General features: G+C 35.6%; 1 protein-coding gene across 1 annotated transcript; it reads left to right on the top strand.

The window, feature by feature from the left end:
* Positions 1–6,837: 6,837 nt before the first annotated feature.
* Positions 6,838–8,576, top strand: LOC131035543 (uncharacterized). The gene is made up of 8 exons (XM_059217974.1): positions 6,838–7,270; positions 7,400–7,468; positions 7,581–7,649; positions 7,772–7,849; positions 7,935–8,018; positions 8,121–8,192; positions 8,295–8,366; positions 8,469–8,576. The coding sequence occupies exons 1-8, from the start codon at positions 6,872–6,874 to the stop codon at positions 8,538–8,540; spliced, it is 915 nt and encodes a 304-aa protein (XP_059073957.1). The 5' UTR covers positions 6,838–6,871; the 3' UTR covers positions 8,541–8,576.
* Positions 8,577–23,124: the final 14,548 nt, after the last annotated feature.

Here is a 23,124-nt window from a genome sequence, read left to right as displayed (position 1 = left end):
ACCTTCTCACTACATTATGAGCCTTAGTACAAGCACTCACCTATGCGCGAGGTACAATATATTTATTAATGTTTGAGACTACCAACCTAATCAATTAGTTAGATTATCACTTATTATCTGACTTTGATGGGTCATCCTGCCAACCACTTTGGGCGCAACCCCCATTCGAAAGCCACTTTCTCAAATGACACTGAACAAACATGGTCACTCCACGAGGACCCTATGGCGAAGCAGACATCCATAACACCACTATCTAGAAACAAGTGGTCAAACAAGGACATACTGACTCTTGGTTAACCATAAGGCAAGACACTACATGGTTAAGACAACAAAGTCATCATATATCACTTGGTCAAAGGTACCAAATACGCCACCATAGGACAACTGAACCACTGACCAGAAATAACACAATATAACTCTTCCAAGGAAAGCTAATTTCACTAAGTCCGCACTCAGACAATCTTTGAGAAAATCAGCATCATAAGCACTTGCAACATCATTGGTTTGAAAAATTAAATGAAACACTCTTTTACCATTCACATCTATTCAATTTCCAAATCAATATTCCATCAAGGATAAAATTCACGTCAAATACCCAACCGAATAAAAACATGAATTCTTAATAGGTATTTAATTCATTTCCAGAATATATATCCAAATTAACCAATTTGAATTACTAATTCATGCCTTGATTTCCAAAGATAACTTTATAAATCTACTTAATAAAAATCACTTGAAAATCACTATTTTATTTAACATAAAAACCACGTTAAAAACAATTTATTTAATAAAAATTAAATTCATAGCACATAGGAATTTGTACCGCTAAGGGTACAAGGTCATGCGGGGTCGAGGCCAACCCACTGTAGTGCTACTACCAAGGCAGCAGACACTACCTGCCGGTAGTACTGTTGTCGACTATTAATAGGCCTACTGACCGGTAGCACTATTGTCAACCGGTAGCAGACGCTACCGACCAGTACCACTACTACCAACAAGTAGTGTTGCTGCTACCGGCGATAGCAACTGCTACCAACCAATAGTGCTGCTACCGTAGGTAGTAGCCGCTACCGACCGGTAGTATTGCTACTGCATAGCAGTATTGTCGACCGGTAGTACTGCTATCTGCTGCCAGCAGACAGTACTGAATCGCATGGTGGGACTAGCTCGCTATGGGGTAAGGTAAAGTCCATAATAATAAAAATTCATACTTGTTAAGCATTTTTAAAAAAAATCAAAATGATACTAAATCATTTACACATAAAAACGATTCATTTCCAGATCATTTCACTGGCACACACACATAGTGCCAAGATCCAAAATTCAAAAGGATATTTTCCAGTAAGGTAACCGGTGAAAGAAACACACAGGAACCCAATAGATAACCAAATCTTGGGCAATTAGATATTAGGAAGCACACGGCAAGCTAAATCTACTTCATTCTATTCCAAATAGAAGAGGCAATCCAAGAAGTTGATTTTCAAGAACACAAAAACATACAACAAATAGAGAAATGAACCATTTCTTTCCTATAAGCAATCATATGATATAAGCTTCACAAATCAACAATAACAGGCATTTCTTCTTCCATTCCAATCATTCCACAAGATTCTACAAGAAGATTTGCATTTTCTTTCATACACAAGAAGCAATTGAAAAACCAAATTTAAATTTCAAAACAAGAAGAGATTATCCAACCTTGAAGCAAATTAGAAGCAAAATGGTGGAAGAATCCCAGTCCTTGCAAACCAAATCAAATTCCAACTCCTCTTTCAGAATGTTTTTCCAAATTTCTCTTCCCAATTTTCTGCCTCTTTTTCCCATGAATTTCCAGGAATATATGGGAAAAATAATTTCAACCTAAACTTTCTAGGTTGAAAGTTTTCTCCACCAATTAGATTAAATTATATAAAAAGTAAATAGCAATCAGATTTTCCTCTTTTTGCAAAAACAATTCTTTTCCAACAATTAAAATGAAAAAGTCAAATGGGAAGGTAAAAAGAAAAGCTTTTAATTTTATTTTCTATTTTCCATAATACTTTCCTTCAACATAATCATTTAACATTTAAATGGCTTAGGCAATTATTTATTTCCTTCCACAATATATATTAATGCACTTTACACAATGAAATAAGCCATTTAACCATTTAATCTATCAAATCATTAATTTAATTAAATCAATAATCTCAGAGCATAATAATTAACTAATTATGCCAACATAAGATAGAATCATCTATTCAATTAAATAACCATTCAGATGAATGAAAATACACAAGACGAAGAATGATCAAATGACGACTCACAAATGACCAAACCAAAGCACTATGACTCGCATACCAACCAGACAGGAAAGACAACCGACTGACAACACTCACACGGGTGTAACTGTGGGTCAAGTTAGGGTTCAACAACTATTTCCTCCACTCCCATCGGACATATAAGGCACGCTCAGACCTGTGAAACCAAGTGGAGTCGATACCCCATACCTACTTGGTACTTGTACCTGCAATGTCCTGCACCAAAGAACCAAACGTGCATATAGACAAATATATATATATATATATATATAATAGACATGGCACACACACCGATGAAGGAGAGTCGTGACGTTCCCTATCTCACAAGAGTTCGTGAAGGAAAATCATCTTTGTGCATCTCATACACATGCAAACACACAACACATAAATAACGCATTGCACATTTAAGGTAAGAGTGTCAGTCCATGATAATGATCCATAAAATGACATTAATCATAAACACTGAGATACTACATAAAATCATACACCACAAATCCAGATAAAGCATGAAATAACATCGCATAAAAATATGAATCCATATACAATAATGTTCCACTGAAGTCAATCAAAAACATACAAAAAGAGTCTGGACAAGGAGGGGTACTACATCCTCCCCCCCAAGCCTAGGCTTACTCCTGGAAGCCTAAACAGATAAGAATAAAGCTCTCTCATCTTCACTACATCTTCCCATGTCGCAGAGGTCTCATCACTTGGGTCCCATAGGACCCTTACCTACTCGATGGTATGACCCCTGAGGGTAAAATCCTGACATTGAAGAATGTGCACAAGCTCCATGGAAAACTGCCTATCCTCGACCTGCAAAGCGTTCCAATCAAGAACATGGGTCACATTAGGATATTAAGGTCGAAGAACATAAACATGAAAGACATCTTGGATGCAAGATAGACTTGGCGGTAAGGTAAGGGTATGTGCAAGCTAATGAGTCACAAATTCGCGGAAGTCTGCGCGTTGGAAAATGTGCTCCGCAAAACGGGCCCCCGTTTTTAAAAAACGGGGGCCCGTTAATGGTTCGGGCTCCCGAGCCGAAAGGTCACGGGGTGCCGAAGCCAGATAAAACGGGCCCCCATTTTTTAATAAACGGGCCCCCGTTTGTAAACAAAACGGGCCCCCGTTTTTAAACAAAACGGGGGCCCGTTTTTAAAAAACGGGGGCCCGTTTTGAAAAGCTATTTTTACCCTTTTTTTTGGATAATTTTTCATTTTACTGTTGCACAAGAAGATATCGAAAACGGGCCCCCGTGCTGTGGTTTCCACTTCAAACCTCCACCACTATCCCAGGTGCACATTCTGTCACCTATTTTCACAGTTCATAATTTTCTTGTATATTTTTCTCTTTTTTTGGTGTATTATTTAGTTTTTTTTTTATTATTTTAGTTTTTTTTAATAGTAGCATATAAATAAATTATTTTTTATATTTGTAAATTCTTGATTTTGATGTAAAATATTTTTGAACAGTTAACCCTAAACCGTAATCAACAAATTTAGAAACCAAAACCAAACCTAGATAATTAACAAAATGAAATCGACACAAACAAAAAACCAAAAATGAAATGGGAACAAAAACAAAAACGTTCGAAAATGAAATCAACACAAACAAAAAACCGAAAATGAAATGGAAACAAAAACAAAAACGTTCGAAAATGAAATCGACACAAACAAAAAACCAAAAATGAAATGGAAACAAAAACAAAAATGTTCGAAAATGAAATTGACATAAAACCGAACATATGTACCTAAATTGTTCTTAATCCTCATTAGGCAATACAAAAGTTACCACTAAATTAGTATAACCTTAAAAGTAATTAACATTAAGTTTTTCAAATTTTAGATATGAAAGTTTAGGCTTAGGTTTATGCCATGTCATGGCATAAAGGTCCTATTATGTCATGTGATGGTATAAAAGGATCAATTATGGACACAATTTTAGAGCAAAACTAGATAAGTTACTAAAATTGGAGTTTGGTTTACATAGGTTCATAAAGGAAGCTAATATGCCAAATATATAATTCATTAATACAAAATAAAAAATATTCTTGATTTATAATGTTGATTGATAATGAGTTTTCTAAATGGGGTGCTAATTATATATACATCTGAAAGATTTGAAAAATATAATTCCCAAGAAGTATTTTGAATATACAATTGAGGATATATATAATCTCATGGTTAAAGATGCTTAATTTCGATGAAAGTTATTTTTTGTATTACTATGTAAGAAATCCATAAATGGAATGAAAGTAAGACATGGCCATCTAGCATAGATCATCTTATATGTTGAAGGAGTATTTTGAGTTATATTAGAATTATTTGATGTGATTAAGTCCTAATTTTAGGATATGTAGAGTTCTTTTACTTTTAAGGTTGAAATAAAACATGGTGATTATGTTTTATTATCACTTTTATGCTTAACCTAGGTAAAAGTTTTAATGGAATTATTTTCATATTTAGATATATAGATCACAACTTATTATTATTTGTATGTTTCTTGTTTCTTTGAAAGAAATGCATATTGATTTATTTATAAGTAATAATTTATCTAATTATGCATTTATGAAATATATAGAAATTGAGATTTTTTTATTGAGGCTAATTAATTTTAAAACTCAATGGTTATATCCACTATCTAATGATGTAATATATCCAATGTTCTCCCCTTCTTACATATATTTGAACAAGAGATGGAATATTTCAAGACTTGAATGCAACCCTTATGTAAACTTTAATGATGTACATCTACTGATCCTCCTCACTAACCAAGAAACACTAGACTAACTCCATTAATGAATATTTCGAATTTAAAACCTATCAAATGTCTATAAAACATGAGAGAACCTAAAGGGTCTATATCCTCCTTGCCTAATGAGAGAGCAACATTTCTTTGAAAGTCCCAATGAGCCTCAAATGATCCTAATGAATGTAGGGCAGTCTTAATGAACCTAAGAAAGTCCTAATGAGCCTAAGAAAGCAATAATGAACTTGGGACAATCCTAATGAACCTAGGATAGTCCTAATGAACCTACGATAGTGTAAACAAGCCTAGTATAGTGTAAGAAAAAAACACTACAAAAAAGACCTCAAATGCGTTAAATGAATTTCCCAATAACGCACTCGTGTTTATCTTTTTTTGGTCATTTGGCTACCTTTTTTTACAACATCTTGGTGTATATGCCCCTAAGAAGACCTTTTCCTCAAAACTTTCTTGGATCATGAACTCCTCATGTGCACCAAACATTTAAGTTGCCACTTGGAAGCTTCTAATGCACACAATCCTTTCAATCAATCTACTCCATTGATCTCTCAAAACAATCTTAGTATTTAATCCTCTATCCTTCATTTCTTATTGAACTTTGTAAGAGAATTTGTGTATGGATTGATATCTTAAATTTTATAGAAAGATTATATATGAAAACAAATGATTGCGGAGTTTTATAATAAATGATTTATAGGAAATAATATTTTTTGAAGACCTTTTGTAAATTATAATCTTGTGTAGATTTGATTATGGGAGAAATTTAATGGTGAAATATGCTTAACTCTTCAAAAGTTTTGATGTTTTGTCTTTACATGACAACCACTTAGAATATAATATGTTTTAAGTATGTCATTTATAGTCATGGGAGATTAGTTTTTTTTTAAGATTGTTTGAAGACTAATCAATGTAATATGAATTGATGACAATTATCTCAAAACTACGTAATTGAATTCTAATAGATTTATGATGTTTCATTGAAAGTTTTTATTAAGTTTTATGCGCAAATTTTATATTTCAAGATTCAATAGTATGTACATGTATATTTTTTTAAGTTCAATATTATATTATATATTTCATGTGTATCTCATTCAACAACATAGAAATGTTACTATTTATAAATGTTTTTTTTTAATTTAGTAAAATAGATTCTTCTTTGACATAGAGTTGTATATAATTCATGCATATCTTTATATATGCAGGAGTTCTTTGCCATCATGGATGTTTTTGACATAGATGAACTATTAGGTGAAAATCCCCCACCACAACCCCCTCCTCCTCCTCCTCCTCCTCCTCCTCCTCCTCCACCACCACCACCACCACCACCACCACCACAACCCCCTAGATTGGATGAAATTCGTTTAAGAGAACGAATTAATGAAAACCTACAAGTGATTGAACAAAACATTGCTGCTATCCAAAATGAGCAAGTCACGCCACCCCATCTTGTAGAGTTTGCAAAATCAATGCAAACTGTTGTCGAGTCAGTTAGATCTGTTGATTCTCAATTAGATCAATTTCATAGACGACGACAAGAGTTGCGTGATTTTTATGCCGATGGTTTAACTTATAGACAAATCACAGATTTGAAAATAACCAAAGCTCATTTATGTCCATATTTTACCAACCCAAAAACAAGAGAACCAATGCAACCTAACCAGAAAAGAATTTCAATTAGGTGGTGTGTGCATCCAGAAATGGCTAGATACTTTTGGGATAGATGGTGGATGGTTTTTGATTATCCACCACATCGTAATTATGAGGTCCCTTTTTATTTTTTGAAGAAATTATACTGTGAGTTTGTAATGAACCAAAAACCAAATTATTTTGATATTAAGTCATTCCAGGGTGTTGGTCGTGGAATGCCACAGCATAGATTAGGGGCACGGAGTAATAATCCCCTACCAGATCCACCCATAGTTCCACTTGTTGCTCCATCGATTCCTGCAGATGTCCAAAATACATCATTCATTTCGACATTAGATGCTTTGACTTCCCTCACAGGGAACCTGAGTGAGCAAGCTGCTCACATGGCATCTGCTCCTCGATGGATGCCACATATGTGTTCGAGTTGTCATGAGACGTGTTTAGGTCCTACTACTGCTGCAGGATCTACTTCAGTTCCAGATGAGCATGATGCAGCAGATGATAGTATGATGACATCTTATATGGATTTTCTTTGCTCGGATGTTCATCTTGACCAGGTATAGATATATATAATATACATGTACATGTCAATGTTTTTATGTACTTTATTAAATATAGGTATAAACTAAGTGCATCTCTTTTTTTATACAATCTAATACTTCATTAAATAAATTTTGTTTATGTAGATAAGGACTACGCCTAATATTAGAGTTAATATTGCATCTACTGGAAGACAACTCGGCACACCTTATGGGGTATAGTATAAATTTATATCTAGACATTGTACTAGATCTTTTTAAGTTAATATGCTATCGTCGTATATTATATAAATTTTCATGTTGATACATTGAATGCTTCTTTCTCCAGGATTCAGGTCATGAGGGACCCTCTACATCACATCAAGAAGAGGGTCTGACTATTGTGACACCATCTATGGTATGTATCTTATAATTCTTAACTTAAATATGAACTCTTACAATATTGTAACTTTACTTGAAATTATTTAGTACACATATATATGTTCACTAAATATGATTTCATTAAATGCATGTATGCAGGTGGACACTACCATTAGGATAGGTTATCCTCATAATTTTGATCAGAGCCAATTTGAACGCACATCGACATCCTTTGAGGTATTAATATGTAATACTTAATTTGATCTTATTTTGACTCTTAATTTAAGATTTAATTGGACACTTTGAATTTGACCTTGTACAGGAGTTAGCTAGCACTGCATTTGGTGTTGATACTGCACAAGATACTGCTAGAGGAGATACTGCTACAGGATCTGATGAGCATATGGTAAGTTTGTAACTTAATTTATGAATTCTACTATATTTGATAAATGATTCTTTTAATAGTTAATTTCAAGTAATATTTTAATATTATTTTTTTATTGTACAGCATGAGACAGGTGGATCTGGACCACGTCCCGAGGACAAGAGAGATACTGCTATAGGATCTGATGAGCATATGGTAAGTTTGTAACTTAATTTACGAATTCTACTATATTTGATAAATGATTCTTTTAATAGTTAATTTCAAGTAATATTTTAATATTATTTTTTTATTGTACAGCATGAGACAGGTGGATCTGGACCACGTCCTGGGGACAAGAGAGATACTGCTACAGGATCTGATGAGCATATGGTAAGTTTGTAACTTAATTTACGAATTCTACTATATTTGATAAATGATTCTTTTAATAGTTAATTTCAAGTAATATTTTAATATTATTTTTTTATTGTACAGCATGAGACAGGTGGATCTGGACCACGTCCTGGGGACAAGAGACCACGAGATGTTATTGATGATAGCACTTAGATTTTACTATTTATTTGGCTTTGATATGTACTTTTTTATGGACTTTACACATTTGTTTACACGTGCACATACTTTATATATATGGATAGTTGCATAATAGGATTAGATCATATATATTTTGTGCATACTTTATATATTTTGTGCACATTAGATATTATGTGGAGTGAACATCATGTTACCATCTAGACATATATATGGATTAGATATTATATGGATTATGTGGACTTGAAATTTTACTATTTATTTGGCTCTGATATGTACTATTTTACGGGCTTTACATATTTGTTTACACGTGCACACCCATACTTTATATATATGGATAGTTTCATAATAGGATTAGATCATATATATTATGTGCATACTTTATGTGTATTGTGCGCATTAGATATTATGTGGACTTGAAATTATGTGCACATTAGATCATATATATTGACTTGAAATTATGTGGACTTGAAATTTTGCGCATACTTTATATATTATGTGGACTTGAAATTTTATTTATGGAAGTTGTGCTTAAACAACTTTATAGGCATTATGTGGACTTGTAATTTTATTTTTGGAATTTTATTTAAATAGTTCTTGTGATTAGATAAACTACATGTGCATACATCTTGAACTAAGTATCGAAACATATCTTATAATTATAACATATTCTAAATCAAAAAGTATCATTTAACAAATATAATGAATAGAACTTGATTAAAACATAATTATCTCATTCATAAATTTGACCAGTAGTCTCTCATTTATGTATATTGTACACAAAATGTAATCAAGAAGACATATCTAAAATAAAATAAATAGTCTATTTAAATTATAATAATAAGGATTTATATCTCTCAAAATACAACATAAAGTATGCACAAACAATAGTAGTCATTGAGGGCAAGTCTACTCTGAGAGACCTAGAAAAAAAAATACATATGATTAGTTTTTATAATCAGGATGCATTGAATTTAAAATACAACATAAAGTATGCACAAACAATATAGTAGTCATTGAGGCCAAGTCTACTCTGAGAGACCTAGAAAAAGTAAATACATATGATTAGTTTTTATAATCAGAATACATTGAATTTAAAATACAAATGGATTTGCCTTAAGGGTACAAAAATTTAACTTACTTGTAATTATTCAAAATGAAACATAAAGTATGCACAAATAACTTTGTTTTCATTGATGCCTTCTACTTGTGGTAGACCTGAAACAAAATTTTAGTAGATTAGATTTTGTAATTATGATTCATGATTTAAAATACTATATATAATATGCATCGCGACTTTTAAAAGGGAGGTGGATTAAGGGTTCAAATTATAACTTACTTGATATTCATTCTATTATACCATCTGCATCCTCTCTCTTTTGCAAAGCATCTATAATTGTCTCGTGCTCTTCCATAGAGAGAGTCCATAATTGTTTATTAGCAGGCCTGCCACGATATCTATCCAATTTTATATTAGTTGCCACTACCAAATGTGAGTAATGTATAATCTTTTTCTCTAATTCATAATCTTCAAATGCGGGCAATCCATTCTTTCTTGTTAGATATTTGCGTAGCCAAGTGCCAACAACAACCACAGATCCTGTTGGATAGTCATAACCATCATCATCTACTCGAGGAGTAGTTAGCTTATGTTTTGGCTCTACACATCGAGCCAACCAATACTCTGTCCCCTCTTCATTGTCCTCTGGTGCAACAACAGCATAGACATGTCCTGTGCACAAAACAATTTTATTTTAATATTTAATGAGAAATAAAAACAAAAATATACACTGTAAGATTTCATAAATTTATGTACTATTTAATAAATCAAAACAAATTTCAAAAATAATTTTACCTTGTTGTATAAGATCTGAAATGCGATCATAGTCATTTGATGCAAACATTTGATCCATATCTTCATTAGTTCTTTCATGCGGATCATTTGCATCTATGGGTGTCAATGATCTTTGTTGCCATTCTTCAACCCATTCTTTATTCTCACAAAATTCCCAATCTCCGGAAACACAAAACTGACAAAAGCAAGCAAGTTGCCTTGTGAATATAGTCCATGTGTTTGAATTAGAACTCTTAAACGAATGCCATTTAGTTGATCCAATGATGGTATTACAATCATGCCGAATAGGAATACTATCTTCCTCTATCAACCAGAAGAAACGTCGAATTGCAGAGTTTTCAGTTGATCCTTTTGACAACTTTGAATTGCACCAATCTACAACTGCACGAGCATCTCTGAATTTCACTGCATCCTCGAATTTCAATTGTTCTCTAGCAAGAGCTCTTTTTATACAGGCACCGGCTCCATCGTGTTCCCCCTTACCATGTCCCGCTTCAAAAAAACTCCATAAATGTTGGACATTGGTTATCTTGTGAACTTTGCATAGCCAATAAAACATTCTTGCATTTTTGAATTGTCCAGTGCAGTTATCTGACCATATCATATGTTGTTTCATGTCAATTTCTCTTTCCTTAAGATTATCATAAAATACCTCGAAACAATGTTGGACAAACTCTGAAGAGTGTAATCGATTATCACTAACATAGAAATGATACTCCCTCAAAATTTTTCTGTTATCTTCTGTACTGTCATGGTCATGTCTATATATAATGTGCACAAATATGGCCACTTGCACTGAGTTGTAGTATTGTGATTGAGTTTCCTCTTGTGGTTTTAGAGTATAATTTTCTGCAAAATCCACAACTGATACTATTGTTCCAATTGGAAATGTGTTCTTGCATATGCGAAACTGTCCATCAAGCCATCGGGCATGTTGGGAATGTTTCACATATTTTGGAACAATATGAGTTTTAAACTCACTAATAAATGCATTCACACTATTCTGTTATGTAATCAATTCTAAACGTTTCCCCATCTTTCCATCCTTTAGAGGGTATTCTATATTTTTAAATCTCCTAACATCAACCATTTTTTGTCCAAACTCAGATGAAACATGTTCATGCAAACATTCACCTATCGAAGAATAGTTCCCACATAAATTGCAAAGACCATAAATGCATGAACTGGAAAGAAATAACTGTTCATTAGGTGGTTTACAAAATAAACTTCCAATAAAATCTTTTATAGTTTCAGGTGGAACATAAACACCACAATCCTGCACAAGATCATTACCATGCAACATACAACGAATATATCGAAAAACATCATAATAGTAACGAAACTGGACATGAGTTTTACAACAACAAGATATTCTTTGTTTATTGATTTTAACATACCAGGGTTTGCATTTTTCAAATGATCTTTGACTAATTCGTAAATTCATTAACACAGATTCATCACTAAATTTTTTAAAGAATTCAGTTTGAGTCATGTCAAGAAGATGTTTTGGATGAGGATCACGAATTTTTGATCCCACCCTTAACTTTAAAACATCTCTAACATTTGATGAAACTCTAGTGTTATCATGCCAAAATTTTATAATTAATTGTTTAGTTTCATCATTTAATTTCATGTCTGACCTTTGAAGTCTACCACTAAAACTCCAACAATGGTTTAGTGGATCAATTTCAATTGTGTCTCTTCTTTTGGCCGCTCTTGACAAGGTTCTACGATGTAAGTTCAAATAGCCACTTATATCACTTAACATTCTTTTATTAACAATCATTTTGTCAACTATAGCAGTCGTTATAACTCTACGTGCTGCATTCTTATCTTTAGATCGACTTGTTTTTCCTATAGAATCGATGGCACTGGCAACAGTAGATACAACTTGCTTATATGATTCATCTTTTCTTTTTGGTTTTGCATAAATACCTATTTTTTTCATGACTTTACGCATTTTTAACATTTTTATTAATTGTAGCATTAATTGACATTGGAATCCTAACTTTTTATTATAGAAAAATTGTTTATATAATCTGTTTGCATGTGTTCTGATTTGTCTCCAAGAAACTAACCCATTAAGATTATCTAGCACATTGCTATCAATAGTAAACAAATTACATTCCTTTTCTTTTAGAGATGGTGGTGTAATATTTTCAATTTTTATTTCTTTTCGTATTGGTGTATGAAATTTATATCCAGCTTCATTTAAATCAGCAATTTGATTGGCATCATAGTCATCAGGATTTAAAAACATACCAGGATTCGCATCCACATCAACATTTGCATCAACAGTCATACCCGTGTGTGGTTCTATATTTTTTGCATCCATCATGATGTCTTCAATGGTCTCATCTACAACGGGCACTGAACTAGATGCTTCAAAAGTGTTATTCAATTGCCGTTGTTGTGATCTTCGATCTCTTTGGCGTTTTGCCTCCTTCTCTCTTTGTGCTTGAATTTCGTCCACTGTCATTGTCTTCTTTTTTTTCTTTTGACGTTGCTTAGAACCCATTTTTACAAACTTGTCTTCAAAAAATCGCGTAAAAAATATTAAAAAGTACTGCCAAATGATGTAAAAAATCTTTGTCAGTACGGATTTCAATGATATTGTAGTAAATCGATGCAATCTTTTTTTTTTTTACAGCAACGGTTATTTTAATAACGGGCCCCCGTTATTTTAACAACGGGCCCCCGTTTATAAAACGGGGGCCCGTTATTTAAATAACGGGGGCCCGTTATTAAAACGGGGGCCCGTTATTAAAACCAACGGGCAGAAAATGAAACGGCCCCCCGTTTTATAAACGGGCCCCCGTTTATAAAACGGGGGCCCGTTATGTAAAATTTGAATTCACAACCCGCCACTTGCCTCGGGATTAGGCCCGGGATAGGCCTGGGATGGCCACACCTGAGACATGAACCTGCAAATTCAAAGCTCCATGAATGAAAGCACAAATATGATGAAATGAAATAGTTTACGTGCCTTTAATCAAAGAATTTTTATACGAAATTGAAACCCATTTCAGATTATACTGTCTAGATTCTAAATATGTAAATTAATTTAAAAATTGATTATTTTAAATATTTTTCATTTAATTTATACTAAATCAGGGTCATAAATTTGAAATATTAACTAATTTTCTTAATTTAATAACTTATTTATTTTAATGAATTTTGAAAAAAAAATTATGTCATCAATCTACACAAAATTCTTTTCAATTTAAAAAAAAAAAATTTCAAAAAATACTAAGTTTACGTCAAATTATGTGGGTCGTACATGTCAAATTTTTAAAAAGATAATTACGGTCATTAAAAAATTAATTAAAAAAAAAATATTTGAAAAAAAAATACAGAAAAATATGCTCATCAATCTTCAGTGTGTTACAAACCATTTCCCAAAACGGTTTGAGAAAATAATTTTAATTGTGTCAAAAAGTGTGGGTCGTACACATGCATGGTATGGTCCTGAAACAGGCATTTTTAAAACATAGTTTTTAGAACTTCATTCAAAAAGTTATTTTTTATTATGTGGGTATTAAAATAAATTACATATTTGAAAAGTACACTCAGAGAGCTATCTTTTATATTACTGACTTTTTTCAAGATTCAATCTCTAAGTGTTTCAAAATTTAAGCTCAAGTGAGACAAAATCTGAAAAACAGGGAAAACACTTCCACTTTTTGGCCAAAAAGTGGACTCATCTTCTTGCACTGACCCGTAAGCCGGTAGGCAACATGTCCTATCCTCTCAAGGATCTCAAAAGGGCCTACAAAATGAGGCGCCAACTTGGAACCCTTTCCATAACGGATCAGACTCTTCTGCGGATGCACTCTTAAGAAAACACAGTCGCCAACTGGAAATTGACAATCTACTCTATGGGCATCGACATACTTCTTCTTCCTATCCTGGGCAACAACCAAATGCCCACGAATCTTCTCAACCCGTTGCTCCATCTCACAAAGCAATCTAGTCCTAAACGCACCCTATCCTCCAACCAATCCCAACTCAAAGGAGTATGGCAAGGAGGACCATACAAAGCATGGAAGGGAGACATTCCTATAGAGTTGTGATATCCATTGTTATAAGAAAACTCCACAAGTCACATATATTCCTCCTAGTGCGACTGCTGGTCCATAACATACATGTGAAGCATGTCCTCCAAGACCTAATTCACATGCTTAGTCTAATCGTCGGACTCTAGGTGATAAGCTGAACTGAAGTTCAACTAGGTTCCCAAAGCATGCTGAAGTGAGGTCCATAAGGCTGAACTAAAGATAGGGTCTCTATCAGAAATGATCTGCCTTGGGATCCCTTGCAACCTCACTATGTCTTCCAAGAAGACGCGTGCCACCACTGCTGCTATATAAGAAGATCGAATAGGAACAAAATGATCAACTTTGGTCAATCTATCAACAATGACCATGATGGCATCATGATGACGTGAAGAAACAGGAAACCCCACAATGAAATCCATGGAATTGATATCCCATTTCCAATCCGGTATCAAATTAGGCTGTAAAAGCCCTGCAGGGTGTTGATGCTCTGCCTTCAACTGCTGACATTCTAAGAACTTCGACACAAAATCAACAATGTCACATTTCATACCAACCCAATGATATATATGTCTAAGATCTGCGTGCATCTTCTTGACACCAGGGTGTGCCGAATAAGGTGCACGATGGACCTCAGTCATGATCAAAACACGAAGACCCTCTAAAGGAGGTACATAGATCCGTCCAAGATGTCAAAGAAGACCATCCAACTCAAGAGTATATCCAGAATATCTACCCTCCAATGGTCTTCTAGACTCTACCGCGACTCTCACATCCTGATACCAGGTGTCCTAAGGAAGAACTCCAAGAATTCTCTCTCTTAAGTCCACACCAAGTAAGACAATGTTGCAACCTCATGCCGCCTACGGCTCAAAGCATCTACCACTACATTCTCTTTCCCCTAAATATAACAAACCTCGAAATCATAATCGCAGAGGAATTCCATCCATCTTCACTGTCGAGCATTCAAGTTCGGCTGCGTGAAAATATATTGCAAACTGTGGTGATCACTATGCAGCTCAAATCAATGCCCCAATAGGAAATGTCTCCATCTAACCAATGCATGCACTACAGCTACCAACTCCAAGTCATGAACTAGATAGTTCAACTCATGATCCTTGAGTTTGCGAGACTCATAAGCAACCACACGTCCATCCTGCATAAGCACCACACCTATACCTTCTAAAGAGGCATCTATGCACACCATGAAATATCTGGATGGATCAAGAACTGCCAAAATCAAAGCACTAACAAGGAGTTCCTTCAAGGTACAAAAAGAAAATTTGCACTGCACTGACCAAACAAACTTTTTTCCTTTCCTCTGAAGAAAAGTAATCAGGTGGCCTATCTGAGAAAATCTCTACACAAAACGATGGTAATATCTGGCCAAACCCATGAAACTTCAAACCTCAAAAACATTGGTCGATGTTGGCCAATCAACAATGGCTTGGACCTTAGAAGGATCCATGGATACACCTTCTCCTGAAACTATATGACCAAGATAGCTCACCTCTGATTAGAAGAAATCACACTCCGCTAAATTCGCAAAAAGATGATTCTCCCTCAAGCATTGCAATACCAAACACAAGTGACCCTCATGCTCTTCCATAGATCTAGAATAAATCAATATGTCATCCAAGAACACAAGGACAAAGTGGTCAAGGTAGGTGTGAAAGACCCCATTCATAAGACTCATGAATACTGAAGGCGCATTCGTCAACACAAACGGTACCACTGTGAACTCATAGTGACCATAACGAGTATGAAACATCATCCTATGAATGTCTGCATCATGAATGCACAACTGATTATACCCAGATTTCAGATCTATCTTAGAGAACACCTTGGCTCCCTTTACCTGATCAAAAAGGTCATCTATCCGAGGCAATGGATATCGATTCTAGATGGTTACCTTATTCAACTATCCGTAATCAATGCATAGCTGAAGAGAACCATCATTCTTCTTAACAAAGATAACCGGTGCACCCTAAGGAGAAACACTAGGATGAATGAACCCCTTGGCCAACAACTCCTCAGCCTGCAACTTCAGCTCACTCAACTCTTGAGTAATCATCCAATATGGTGCTCTCGAAATGGGTTCTGCACTAGGAACCAAGTCAATGTGAAATTCAATGTCTCACTTCGGAGGCATACCAGGAATATCCAAAGGAAACACATCAGCATACTCTCGAAGAATAGGGTGACCATCAAGAGCAATTTCTCGACTCTCTTCTTCATCCACATCCTCAAAAGAAACTACAAAAAGTTGACACCCTTGATGCATACACCACCTAAGTTGCATAGCAAAAATCATCCATAAGGATATCGATCGCTGAACTCCAACGATCCCCACTCTCCTACCATGGTCATCTAAACACTCTACTATCTTAAGACAACAGTCTACATGAGTGTTGTGAGATGATAACCAATCCATCCCCAACACAGCTTCATAAGATCCCAAAGGAATGACTTGAAGATCAATTGAAGTGACAAAGGGTCCTAGGTCCAACTCAAAACTGGGAACAAAGGCATCTACCAACACACGCACACCTGTAGTCAACTCTACTTGCCACCTATCCTCCTACTTAGCAGACACGAGACCGCACTACTCCACAATGGATGAAGAAATAAAAGAATCTGAAGCACCAGAATCAAAAAGTACAGAGATAGGAATACCACACAACACACCTGAAGTCTCAATCATGGTACTCTGATGCTCAGTCTGGCGGTCATCCACCACTACAAATACTTTATGGGATCTACCTACATCCCCCACTATCGGCTCTAATGCGGCTGGCCTCTAGCTACTCATCTAGTGAGGACGTTGAGGGCACTGAGCGGCTTTATGGCCAAACTGACCACAAGAGAAGCAAGCTCCTCTAATAGGTCCTCTACTCCTAGATGGCCCATTGGACTGTTGAAAGCTTTCCCCACTAGGGGCCTGAGATGCACCCCGAGAGGACTGCCTTGGAAAAGTTTGCCTACTCTTCTGCCAGTTCCCGCTCTTCTGAAACTAAGAGTTGCCACCCTACTGACCCTGAGACTACTTCGGTCTCAGCGGATGCTATTGCTGCTGCTGTTGACCACCCTTAGTGGGTGCCTAAGGACCCCTAAGAGGTGCAACAATCTGGGACTGATTCCCTCTCCCTCTAGACCCACTGAAAGGATCACTCCCAAGCTAAACTCCAGACTAGCTGCCATGAGTACAACTAACATTCTGCTCCACTAGCATGGCTTTCGCCATGGCTACCTCTACTTAAGAAGGCTTAAAAACTCTCACTCCTCCACTGAAGTGGTCATTAAGGCCCCTCAAGAAGTGTTGAACAAGCATAGCCTCATCATTGTCGATCCCGACATACTATTTGAGCTCATAGAACCTGTGCTCAAACTGATCAACTGACAACCCAAACTGGTGCAGAGCATAGAACTCGTCTACTCGCGACTGCCTCCACTGGGGTGAGAGAAATTGTGCCCTGAATCTCTCCAGAAAGATCTCCCATGACACGATGTTAATGCTCACACTAATCCTCTCCTTCTCTAACCCCCACCAAATAGATGTGAAACTCTCGAGATGCATGATAGCGCATATTTCCTTTGTGTTGCTACCATATGGATACATGGTGAAACACTGATCTAAATTGATAAGCCAAGTCTCTACCTTGAGACTGGTACCTTTACCATCAAAGAAAGGAGGATTGGACCTCATCAAGTCCCTCATGTGTCCCATGTTAGCTGGATCCTGATCCACTGGGACCTCTCTCCCTCTAGGAGATCTCTCTCTCTCTCTCTCTCTCTCTCTGGAATCTGCTGATGGGACTCCACTACCTGGGCATGGATGGGCTAATCTACCTCAGGTCTAGGGCCTAGTCTATCTAGCACCTCCTGAAAAATCTGCCGCATCTCTTCCCTTTCAGGAACCTTCTCTCCTAAATGTGGTCCCTCCCAATGAACCGACTGATCCCGATCCACACTCGCATGAATGGGTGGTGGCGAAGGACTATGGCGGTTGGAACCTCGACCCCATCCTCCTCCTCTACCTCTAGTACGACCACCAACACAACCACCTCCCTTGGCTTTCCTTGCCATGACCTAACACTGCACAAGAGAGAAAATTTTTGATCAAAGGCAAGGAAAGAAACAAGGAAGTCACACAAGACCTACACAAAAAGTCAAGGCGAATGGGCTCACTACAAACCTAGAGTACCCAGTGTTGAAACATGGGCTTTGATACCAAATGTAATGCCCCACTAGGAACCCCAAATGAAAACCCACAACAAGGGTGAAACAAATTTTATTTTTTTAAAGTATAAACATAAAAGGTACATAACACACAACATGCATGATAACACAAGCGGAAGACTTACACCAAAATTCCTTAAGAGTTACCAACAAAGAATTAAAACCAAAAGATAATTTCCACAATTAAGGTTAATCCAATAATCCATCATTAACTCAATGATCACAAGAAGCCATATGCAATAACGGATTACACCATTGAAAGATTGAAAGGAAACAATATAATTTCTCTTCAATAATCATCTACACATAACATAAAGGAAACTAATAAATAACATCCCAATCTTAGGATTACATTGCTCTTCCAATACATGGCTTCTCAATATACATATAAAGATACAACTTAACCAAATACAAGGTTACAAAAGATCATGATACAATGACCACATAGGTCTCCAAATCAATAATCTCCAACATGAGATAGAGCACGAGCAACGAACCACTGAAAACACCCGCGAAGCTAATCCTCACATGAAGGTACGAACAAGAACATCTGATGGGAAGTGGCACTACCACCCGACCATGTAATTCCCAAAATGGAATCACCCCACTGTGCTAGGAGATAGCTGAGGACCCTCAAGCAAGCAAAAGCATGACATGGGCGACAAAACAATACGACTCCATGACAACACCATACGACTCCACAATGATCCAGGTGACTCAACATCACAAATACACAAGTGAACTGACATCACACACACAAGTGAACCTAAAGAGAGAGTTTCTTCACATAGCTTACGATGGTTACCATGGTCGGCCTCCATAGGTCCCAACTCACTGTCTTGGTAACCTTTCCCAAACCTCTGGTTCCAACTAAGTCTCATGCGAACCCTACCAGCCTTTCGTGAAGACGAGGTGGTTGGTTTTCCATTCCAGGCCTTCTCACTACATTATGAGCCTTAGTGCAAGCACTCACCTATGCGTGAGGTACAATATCTTTATTAATGCTTGTGACTACCCACCTAATCAATTAGTTAGATTATCACTTATTATCTGACTTTCGATGGGTCATCCTACCAACCACTTTGGGCGCAACCCCCATTCGAAATCCACTCTCTCAAAGGACACTAAACAAACATGGTCACTCCATAAGGACCCTATGGCGAAGGAGACAACCATAACACCACTATCCAGAAACAAGTGGTCAAACAAGGACATACTGACTCTTGGTTAACCACAAGGCAAGATACTACATGGTTAAGACAATGAAGTCATCATATATTACTTGGTCAAAGGTACCAAATATGCCACCATAGGATGACTGAACCACTGACCAAAAATAACACAATATAACTCTTGCAAGGAAAGCTAATTTCACTAAGTTTGCACTCAGACAATCTTTGAGAAAATCAGCATCACAAGCACTTGCAACATCATTGATTGAAAATTAAATGAAACACTCTTTTACCATTCACATCTATTCAATTTCCAAATCAATATTCCATGAAGGATAAAATTCACGTCAAATGCCCAACCGAATAAAAACATGAATTGGTAAGAGGCATTTAATTGATTTCCAGAATATATATCCAAATTAACCAATTTGAATTACTAATTCATGCCTTGATTTCCAAAGATAACTTTATAAATCCACTTAATAAAAATCACTTGAAAATGACTATTTCATTTAACATAAAAACCACTTCAAAAACAATTTATTTAATAAAAATTAAATTCATAGCACATAGGAATTTATACCGCTAAGGGTACAAGGTCACGTGGAGGTCGAGGCTAACCCGCGGTAGTGCTGCTGCCAACCGATAGTAGACGCTACCGACCAGTAGCACTGCTACCAACCGGTAGTGCCGGTAGCATCCGCTACCGACTGGTAGCAGTCCTACTGACCGGTAGTACTGCTACCGATCGGTAACAATCCTACCGACCCATAGTACTGTTACCGCATAGCAGTACTGTCGACCGATAGTACTGCTACCTGCGGGCAGTAGACACTATCAACTCGCGTGGTGGGACTAGCTCACCACGAGGTAAGGTAAAGTTCATAGTAATACAAAATTCATACTTCTTAAGCATTTAAAAAAAAAATCAAAATGATACTAAATCGTTTACACATAAAAATGATTCATTTCCAGATCATTTCAGGGGCACACACACAGTGCCAAGATCCAAAATTCAAAGGGATATTTTCCAGTAAGGTAACCAGTGAAATAAACACACAGAAACCCAATAGATAACCAAATCTTGGGCAATTAGATACTAGGAAGCACACGACAAGCTAAATCTACTTCATTCTATTCAAAATAGAAGAGGCAATCCAAGAAGTTGATTTTCAAGAAAACAAAAACATACAACAAATAGAGAAATGAACCATTTACTTCCTATAAGAAATCATATGATATAAGCTTCACAAAATCAACAATAATAGGCATTTCTTCTTCCATTTCAATCATTCCACAAGATTCTACAAGAAGATTTGTTTTTTCTTTCATACACAGGAAGCAACTGAAAAACCAAATTTAAATTTCAAAACAAGAAGAGATTATCCAGCCTTGAAGCAAATTAGAAGCAAAATGGTGGAAGAATCCCAGTTCTTGCAAACCAAATCAAATTCCAGCTCCTCTTTCAGAATGTTTTTCCAAATTTCTCTTCCCAATTTTCTACCTCTTTTTCTCGTGAATTTCCAGGAATATATGGGAAAAATAATTTCAACCTAAACTGTCTAGGTTGAAAGTTTTCTCCACCAATTAGATTAAATTATATAAAAAGTAAATAGCAATCAGATTTTCCTCTTTTTGCAAAAACAATTCTTTTCCAACAATTAAAATGAAAAAGTCAAATGGGAAGGTAAAAAGAAAAGCTTTTAATTTTATTTTCTATTTTCCATAATACTTTCCTTCAACATAATCATTTAACATTTAAATGGCTTAGGCAATTATTTATTTCCTTCCAATATATATTAATGCACTTTACACAATGAAATAAGCCATTTAACCATTTAATCTAGCAAATCATTAATTTAACTAAATCAATAATCTTAGAGCATAATAATTAACTAATTACACCAACATAAGATAGAATCATCTATTCAATTAAATAACCATTCAGATGAACGAAAATACGCAAGACGAAGAATGATCAAATGATGACTCACAAACGACCAAACCAAAGCACTGTGACTCGCATATTGGCCAGACGAGAAAGACAACCGACTGACAACACTCACATGGGTGTAACTGCGGGTCAAGTTAGGGTTCAACAACTATTTCCTCCACTCCCATCGGACATATAAGGCATGCTCAGACCTGTGAAACCAGGTGGAGTTGATACCCCGTACCTACCCGATACTTGTACTTGCAATGTCCTGCACCAAAGAACCACATGTGCATATAGACAAATATATATATATATATATATATATATATATATATATATATATATATATATATATATATATATATATATATATATATATATATATATATAAACAGACACAGCATGCACACCGATGAAGGAGAGTCGTGACGTTCCCTGTCTCACCAGAGTGAGTGAAGGAAAATCATCTTCACGCATCCCATACACATGCAAACATGCAACACATAAATAACGCATCGCACATTTAAGGTAAGAGTGTCAGTCCATGATAATGATCCATAAAATGACATTAATCATAAGCACTGAGATACTCCATAAAATCATACACCACAAATCCAGATAAAGCATGAAATAAGATCGCATAAAAATTTGAATCCATATACAATAATGTTCCACTGAAGTCAATCAAAAACATACAAAAAGAGTCTGAACAAGGAGGGGTACTACATCTTGCATACAATAACATATTTTTCTAGCTATATATTTTATATTTTTAATTCTAAAAACACTATATCTAAATTTTAATGATTTTTGCCATGCAATAGTTGCATTTTTCTCAAGTTATTTTCCCTTGTATTTAAGTATTTGAAATTTGTGATGTAGATTTATATCACAAAAGATGGTCAAAAAATGATTGGACAACATACATATATGAGCTCTACAACCCCTACACTATCATGTTCTTCTTCCACAATAAGCACATTATGATCGATTTGGGGATAGGTAATAATAACAAGATCAATTGGGCTCTTAAAGACAAGGAAGGGTTCATCAACATCGTTGAGAATATTCATAGAGGCATCGGAAATGGTCATGGGCTTGTCATATCTCCCAAATATTATTCTACCAAGCATAGATATTAAAGTTTTCAATTTTAAATGTTCATTAGGGTTTTGTAGAGATTTTTAAAATAGGGTTTTTTAGTATGGCCATGGGTTGTTGTGGCTTATGTCAAGTAGAGAAGAAAAAAAATGTTCTATATGTAAATTATATTATTGTTATGATTTTGTCCATAAAAGAAAAATTGAAAGGGGGTTTATACAATTCTATCATAATTTTTCTTATT

This window comes from Cryptomeria japonica, chromosome 3 (assembly GCF_030272615.1).
Source record: "Cryptomeria japonica chromosome 3, Sugi_1.0, whole genome shotgun sequence".
Classification (NCBI taxonomy): Eukaryota; Viridiplantae; Streptophyta; class Pinopsida; order Cupressales; family Cupressaceae; genus Cryptomeria; species Cryptomeria japonica.
Note: the sequence above shows the minus strand (reverse complement) of the source record. Positions and strands in the feature narration are given on the sequence as shown.